This window comes from Parasteatoda tepidariorum, chromosome 1 (assembly GCF_043381705.1).
Source record: "Parasteatoda tepidariorum isolate YZ-2023 chromosome 1, CAS_Ptep_4.0, whole genome shotgun sequence".
NCBI classification, from domain to species: Eukaryota; Metazoa; Arthropoda; class Arachnida; order Araneae; family Theridiidae; genus Parasteatoda; species Parasteatoda tepidariorum.
Genome location: NC_092204.1, coordinates 51,260,842 through 51,269,061, shown reverse-complemented (window position 1 = coordinate 51,269,061; position 8,220 = coordinate 51,260,842). Strand labels below are relative to the sequence as shown.

The 8,220-nt window shown below is 31.4% G+C and overlaps 1 protein-coding gene across 5 annotated transcripts in view; it reads right to left on the bottom strand.

Moving 5' to 3' along the window:
• Positions 1-249: 249 nt before the first annotated feature.
• The window catches only part of LOC122271203 (peptidoglycan-recognition protein SC2-like), a 13,336-nt gene continuing 5,365 nt past the window's right edge, over positions 250-8,220 (bottom strand). For 2 of the 5 annotated variants that reach the window (XM_043051671.2, XM_043051672.2), the window contains exons 3-6: positions 4,417-4,542; positions 3,519-3,704; positions 1,266-1,471; positions 250-618 (exon numbers count right to left, since the gene is read on the bottom strand). In XM_043051671.2, coding sequence (XP_042907605.1) covers positions 478-618; positions 1,266-1,471; positions 3,519-3,704; positions 4,417-4,423 — 540 coding nt within the window. In that variant the 5' untranslated portion in view covers positions 4,424-4,542 and the 3' untranslated portion in view covers positions 250-477. Of the gene's footprint in view, positions 619-1,265; positions 1,472-3,518; positions 3,705-4,416; positions 4,543-5,398; positions 5,570-8,220 lie in introns of those variants that run through there. The other 3 variants (XM_043051669.2, XM_043051670.2, XM_071180055.1) reach the window with 2 other exon arrangements.

Sequence of the window (8,220 nt, the reverse complement as noted above, 5' to 3'; positions counted from 1 at the left end):
AATACGAACCAGTGGTGCAGCACATAAGTCAGTTGTTTTTGCCTTGACTCATTTATGCCATTTAGCGAATAAAATTAATTAATTTTATTTATGTTAAGTGTTTTGCATTTTATGAGATTTTGAAATTGTGTTAATTTTCTCCATGTTAAGAAATAAAAAGATCCATACAAACTTTTCTTAAGTACCGTTTCAGATCTGGCATCAGTTAACCAGTTTCACTCATGACATAATGTAAATATGATAAACATATTTTTGCAAACATGGTTTATTGGATAACATAGTTTAAACAGTATATTTTACAAAAATTGTTTATTCAATAACAAAGTTTAACAAAGTATTTTACAAAAATGGTTTATACAATAATAAATTTAAAAAGTGTATTTTAAAAAAATGGGGTTTATTAGGTAGCAAAGAACAGCTAATTTTATAAAAATAGGGTATATTAGGAACCAAAGAATAGTGAATTCCAGCATTATTTCAGACTCTACGGTAGTTAGCTAGAGGTCCACCTTGAAAGTGAGGCCACTGCTTAATAATGTTGTAAAGAGCAGTACCGGGACATTCTGTTGGTCCAGCATCTCTATGTCCATGAAGTTTGAAGTTTTCCATTACGTAATTCTGAAAAGAAAATATAAAAATAATACTTATTTTGTAGGAACTAAATGTTTATTTAAAAGGCATATTTGTTCAGTGAAGTGAAACCTTTGTTAATCGGACACTCCCAGGACTGAAAAAATTGTCTGCTTACACGCGATTTTAAAAACATCTATATTATTATTCACACTATTTTAAAATTAAATATCGCGATACATTTTCGTGTGATTTAAGAACCACACTTTGAGATTCCATTTTCACATAATTCAAATAAATAAATTAAATCTCACATATTTTTTTTTACTTATTAAAACTATGATAACGTTGTTTGGAAAAATGCTTCCAACATACACTTTATTCTTGCTCAAATTTCAGGTATTTTTTCAATTATTTAAAAAGTGTTTTTGCACAGAACATCTTTGGATTTCCTTTTTTCTGCTTTACTTAATTTATTTGTTTATTATTTCTTTTTTTCCTTTTCCAAAGTGTTTGTTCTTAAGAATAGTGAAATGTTTTCATTATACTTGTTTACTCTGTTCTGATAATTTCAGGTGAAAATGCTGCCCAATTAGTCTCTTTTTCTAACTATACTTCTGCTTATTTACTAGCAAATTATCTTGCATGTACTTATTCAATAAAAAAAAACACTCTTAGTTAGGATTTTAAATTACCTCAGACATCGCATGGTGGATTAGACTTTTTGTTGTATTCAACATCACACTTGATGGTTCCTTGTTAGAGAAATCACCCATGAGACTTAAAGCTACTGCGTTTCTGTTGTATCCATAGGTATGGGCACCTACTCTGTTCCATCCTCGCCCAACATATACTTTCCCATCACCTCCAATTAAAAAATTGTAACCAATATCATCCCATCCTGTTTTAAGAAGAAATTGTATTATAGATTTAATATACAAAGGTTGGACAAATTATGGAAACACTTCTATACTAATTCATTTTTGTTATATTTCTCCTGAAATATTTAGAGAATTATTTTAAAACTTTATAAGTGTTAATGTCGTGCGTTTGCTCATACATATCAGTAAAGTTTAAAGCTTTAAGAGTTTTGAGGGACCAACAATAAATTACAAATGAAAAATTATGATTTTGAACACCCTATGCCAAAAATTAAAGCGATAAACGTGGAACTTCTGTCAATTTGGTTATTATATGCAATAACAGCACAAAATTTTGTAAATCTAGCTTAAATATTCATGAAGGTATGTATATTTTGTGGGCTACTAATGTTGCCATATTAAAACATCTTCGGAATGGCATGTCTTCGGATCATCCTCAGGGATGTTTCCCAGACCGTCACCAATAACCCACCGTTATCATCCATCAAACNCATGTAAATTCATCTTCATCTATTTGTAATTAAAACCAATAAAGGTTTATGAATCATCAAATTGGCGGTCTAAAGGTAAGTGGAACATTTTCCACTATTCATATTGAAAACAGGAATTCATTTTAGATTGAACAATATCAAACATTGATTTTCGTATTCACCCGATTTAAAAGTTGCGCGCTGCATTTGGTATTCAAGTGATTTAGAAATCGTACCTCACGATTCCCCTTCACGCGTTTTTAAAATCCAATATTGCGATTCGTATTCACGCGTTTTAATATCAAACATCAATTTTCGTATTTATACGAGATTTAAAAACTACGCAAAGCTATTCCTATTCTCGCGGTCTAAAAATTATGCATCAGAATACGTATTTACACAATTCGTATTTTTAAATTCGATATGGTGATTCATATTAACGTGATTTTAAAATCCCTTATCGTAGTTCATATTCACTCAAATTCAATATCGCAATTTGTATTTTCGCGTTTTTAAAATTCGATATCGCGATTCATATTCACGCGATTTTAAAATCCAATATCGTGATAAGAACAGGGTATCCGCGCACCTGGAAAGTCATGAATTTCGGTATTGAACAAAATTTGTCATGAAATGTCATGATTTTTGCTTTTTTTTAAAAAAAATCATGGAAAGTCATGGATTTAGGTCTTTGAAAAATCTAATTTTTAAGAATGGAATCTCCCCCCAATTTCATCCTGTTCCAAATATCTGAATTTCCAACAAAATCACCACTCAGTCATATTTTATTTGAATATAAAATGATTTTATCATGTTCTTTAAAAATTATGGTGTTCTTTCAAAAAATGAAAGAAAAAATATCATTTCTAGAGCGAATTATCCTTTAAACTCTCTTCTGTGATTTAAGAATTTTTATTATTATTTTTTTTAAATTTTATCAGTTTAAAATTCTAGTTGAAGCAAACCAGTTATCAGCGAATCTTTTTTATTCCGAAATGAACAGAAAAATCAGGAGTATTTCTTTCCTTTCTGATGAACAAGAAAAGTATCTTTAGAATATAATTCTGCTGGAAAAATTTTTTTTTGCTTTTGTATTTTTTTCAACTATTTTATTGTTTCAACTCTTTCCTTACTCTGTTTTTTAAGTTTAAAATCTATAAATATGAAGATGAAGAGAATAATAGTTTTGTTTATACCTATTTCGAATAATGTTATTATAATGCTTTTTTTAATTTATTGTTGCGTTTTTGTTGGAAGAAAATAGCAACTTCGTTAAGTCATGAAAAATTCTTGGAATTAGTCATGGAAAATCATGAAAAGTCATGAATTTGTAAATCTAAAATGTAGCAGATACCCTGTAAGAAGTAAGTTTTTTCTTGAATTAATTACTATAAAGGTATATGAGTAGGTAATTTAATTAAAATGTTAGTTTCAAAAAATTCTGTTAAATATGAAACATGTATGGTACATAAATTGATATTTTGGCACAGACTTTTTGCACATAAAACTTTCAGGGCTTTTCATTTTATGTGCCAATCACCCCAGATTATAAAATATGCATAAATGCATAATATTCATACCTCTAATATAAATTTACCTCTATCATCCATGTGAAAATTTTGTATTGTTTGCATCATTTTACAGCAGGATTCAAAATGAAAACACTCGCCCATTGCAGTATGGTGAATAAATAAATGAGGAACTGGAGTAGCCATTGTTTCTATGTGTTTCGGCTCTCTAGCGCCCCATTCTTCCCTCGAAACGAATTCTAGATCATGACAAGCTACAAAGAAAATTAAAAAGATACCATTTTTAGACAGTTTTGTAAAATTAATAGAGTATTTTCTCATTAAAAATACAATTAAAAGTAATTTATGTGAAATTTAAATCGAAAGAAAAAAATCCCTGGTATATGCCAAGCGAACGCTTTATTTTTTGTTTTCAAATGGAAGAAAAATTCTGATTAATCGTGAGAATCTATAGCAAAACGCATCTGATTCCAAATTTAATTCAAGGTCAACACTTGTATGTTAAGTGAGCCCCTCCATGTATATGTATAACTTGTAATTTTATCAAAATTTATTATTCAGGCCAATTACTTTTTTTTAAAAATTTTATCAAATAAAATAAGTTTTGTCTTTTTCGATTCAAGAAGTGAGTAGAACGGGAAAATATACATCAGCAAAATCATTAAAAATTTCCTTCATTGAAGTTAACAGTGCCATATTCAATATTATCCCCTCTCCGAAAAAATGTGCTATACCTTCATAAATATACTCAAAACACAGAAAAAGATTAACTTATAAACCTTAAGGTCAATTTTCACAAATTCACTTAAATGCCATTTAGAGAATTTTTTCTCCACTGCAAGCTCTTCATCTAAAATTCGGATCAATTTATTGAACAATATTTCGTGCAAGTTACTAAGAAATTCTACCTGATATTATCAACACAATGAAAAAAAGTACTAGTACATTTATACACATTTGTTATACCTGTCATTTTATTTTTTAAAATGCCCTGGGCAATGACTTCTGTTGTGTATGTAAAATGTCTATCTTTGTATTTCTCTGCCAACTGCTATAAATGATTTGCCTCCCTCAGTAAGTAGAGCTGCTCTCCTGAAATAACACGTTTCTATGTAATTGGAGTGTGTCATGATCTTCACCCTAGAAACTAGGCATGATAATTCATCAACTTTAATTAATATAAGTTAAACAATGTCAGGTCCAAATTATTTCGAAAGATAAAGGGATAGGGGACTTAAAAAACGCTGTACTTTAGATCAAAATCTAAATATTTTTATTCTATTATGGTAGAGAAAACTGCCTTATTTATCTAAAATCTTCTTCAACGGCACGACAGCCGTGGGAGGGCCTTGGCCTTCCTAAGAATTTTCCTCCAGCCCTCTCTATTTTTGGTCATGTTCCAACTAATCTCTCTTAAAATTGCGAGATACCTTTCTAGGCAAGCAACACATCTGAGGTTAAGTCGGCTCCTAGCTCTTGTTCCAGAGGGCCTGGTCAAGAATATTTCCTGTGTTGGGCGTTCTTTATTCATTCTAATAACATGACCAGCTCATTTCATTCTTTGGATTTTTATTTGTTCGATGACGTCGGATTCTTTGAAGGCAGGATAAAGTTCTAAAGATGAGCGTCTTAGCCATCAACTTGTATTCCTCCAAAAATGGCTCTTAGTATCCTCCAGTTCTGTAAAATAACTCTTAATAACTAAACACTTATGCTGCCCCTTTCTATTTTTTGATAAAATGAATCGTCCTTTTAAAAAAGCTCCTCGGCACAAAAGGGTTAATAATGATTCGCAACCAAAATAAAACTAACATTGTAAACTAAATAAAGCTTCTTGTACATGAATAATTAGCTAGAAGAAAGACTCTTATACAGATTATGCCTAAAATAGAAAGATTTATGTGCATTAATTTATGAGCACAAAAAAAAGTTCAAACTAACTACTTACAGTAAAAAGCAGCTGCCATCATAGGCTGTTCTAAGTGAGGGAGACGAAGCGATCAGAAATCTATGAATTCACTGATAATTTTAGAAAGTAATGCTACCATCTCCCCATCCCACTCATGAGTCATTTTCACAGTATATTTATGATTTTTGTAGCATAATTTCAGAAAACTAAGATTTGCGTGTTTCAAAATAAATAAATAAATGCTTGAAATAAAGCGTTTTTAACTTGTCAATTTCTATGTACTTTTACATAGGCCAGTTCTGTTTATAAAAAGGCTTTTTTTAAGCATAAATCACATGATTAATTATGAGAATATGTAACATCCACACATGATATTCTAAAGCTAAAGGTTCATTAGTGGGTGGAGATGGCATTCATCACGCTCTTCGGAGGATTACTAGATTCAATCTCGTTCTTACTCTGAATATCGAGTCACGTGAGTCTACCGCTCTCGTCCGCCAAGGACGCTATTTTATGTCGAACTTATTGTGTTCTTCTATCAAATGAATTTTACTTTGTTTATCCATACAGTACAGCGTTTCATTAATTTCTAACATTATCCCTTCCAAGGCTTAATACCATGATTTTTCTTATTTATTTTATAACCATCTTTGAGTAGCTGACTCAATTTTCAGTTTACAGCTACCAATGTTCAACTCCGTAGCCTTGTAATTTTGAACACAATCCAGACACAATCAGACTTTTTAATGGAAATANCTGGCACTAATTTAAAATATATTTTCCAGAGATCAATTATAATTAAAAAAAATTATCCAACAATTTTTTGTTTTGCGGACCATTTGGCGCCCCATTGTGAGTAGCGCCCGGGGCATGATGCCCCCCCTTACACACCCCTCACTACGCCACTGTTGGGAGGCGATCGCTCTATCCCCTGAGAAATACAAAAATCAATCTGTTTAATACCAATATGAAAATATTAAAGAGAAAGTAGGAACTTTTTTAGGTCTAATACAGGCCAACATTTAAAGAGAAACCAGAAAGAAGGACCGCTGGGTTTCACTTCGCTGTGTCATTCGCCCCTGTAGAAGTTTTTAAAAATATCATCAGATAATGTTAATATTTGTACTAGTTAATAATATTATTTATATGAATTATCATATTTATTTTTACTAATATTGAATAAACAATTATAAAAGATATTTTTAATAAACAAATATAGACCAAAACTTTATCACTTAAAATCTGTAAAATGCAACCGGCCGACCCCGTGCGTGGTGGTACAAGGTAAGGTTGAAAGACAAGGAATTTAATTTAAATGAATTATTAAGAAGAGAGAAGATATTTTAAAAAAATATTTCAATAAATAATAATAAACAGCTACAAATATTTTAAAGCGAAGCCTTCTATATCTAATCTGTTGCTACCTTTTATATATAAATGTTAAACTTTTCTGTGATAAAGTTAAAATTATGCGAATCTTACATTTGGCCCGCTCAATGCTAAATGTAGGTATTTACTTTGAAGCGTAAACAAAGGTTCTGGGACAGATTTTGTCTAAGTTTTACAGACACAGCCGCGATGGCTCAGGGGATAGAGCGTTCGCCTTCCAATGAGGCGAACCGGGTTCGAATTCCAGTCGATACGAATTCCGCATCCAGCTTCCACCGACCACAGTGTTGACGTGAAATATCTTCAGTGGTAGATTGATCATGGGTTAGAGTCCCCTTGCCGTCAGGCTAACCGTGAGAGGCTCTCGTGGTCTTCCTCTCCATGTAACTTAACTGGTTAGCTCCATCAAAAAGTCCTCCACAAAGGCAAATTTCTCCCAATACTCGATCCAGGAGTTCTCTTGTCCTCTGGATCGGGTTCAAAATTTCAAGGCTACGGAGTTGAACATTAGTAAACGTAAACCCATAAAATTGGGTCGGCTGTTCAACGATGGTTACAAAATAAAATAAAAATTCTTATAGGCCGGGCTTCGATTGCGTCGTTAAGAATCGAGAAGATATTTGAAAAAAAATATTTTAGTAAATAATAATAAACAACGACAAATATTTTAAAGCGAAGCGTTCTATTTCTGTATCTAATTTGTTACCACCTTTTTTTTTTATATAAATGTTAAACTTTTCTGCACTGTGATAAAATTAAACTTATGTGAACCTTACAGTGGGAGGCAAAGAGAGGGTGCACGTCCATAATAAAAATTTTAGATAATGGACTTGTATCAATATCTAAAGTTTGCTGTTACTTTGGTTTGGGTGTGGCAAAGGTTCCAGGGACGAAAACCAAAAGAAACACCCATTCAATGACTATAAGGGCACTACCACTTGTACACGATTGTACACAGTGCGCTGGTTCATTAAATAGTATAATTTCAACAAACAATACTTTATTTTAACAATTGTAAATAACAAAAATCATTGCACTATTACAATGGAAGCCACGACTGGCTCAAACAAGAGTTCAAGAGAAACTGAGCAGTTCACAACAATTGCTACAGATGGCGCTTCGCCTAAGACCGAACATGCCGGCCCCTTGAAATATTTAACATATTTCAACAATAACTAATATACATTGAAACTATAAGAATCACAATAAAATTATTAGAAATATTTGATTTCAATTAATAGAATAAAATTATGGACTGTAGAAAAATATTTGTTCCAATATTAAATGAATGCACAATTCCAAATTTAAAGGAAATTATTAAAATACAATGATACAATACAAATATAAACAAAAAATAATTCAATGAGGTTACAATTATTACCAAACTATTTATTGTCCTCAATAGGTAAAATACTCAATTTATGAATTGGTCTTTTAAATAAACCTTTAGGAGTTCGCACTAAAACAACCCT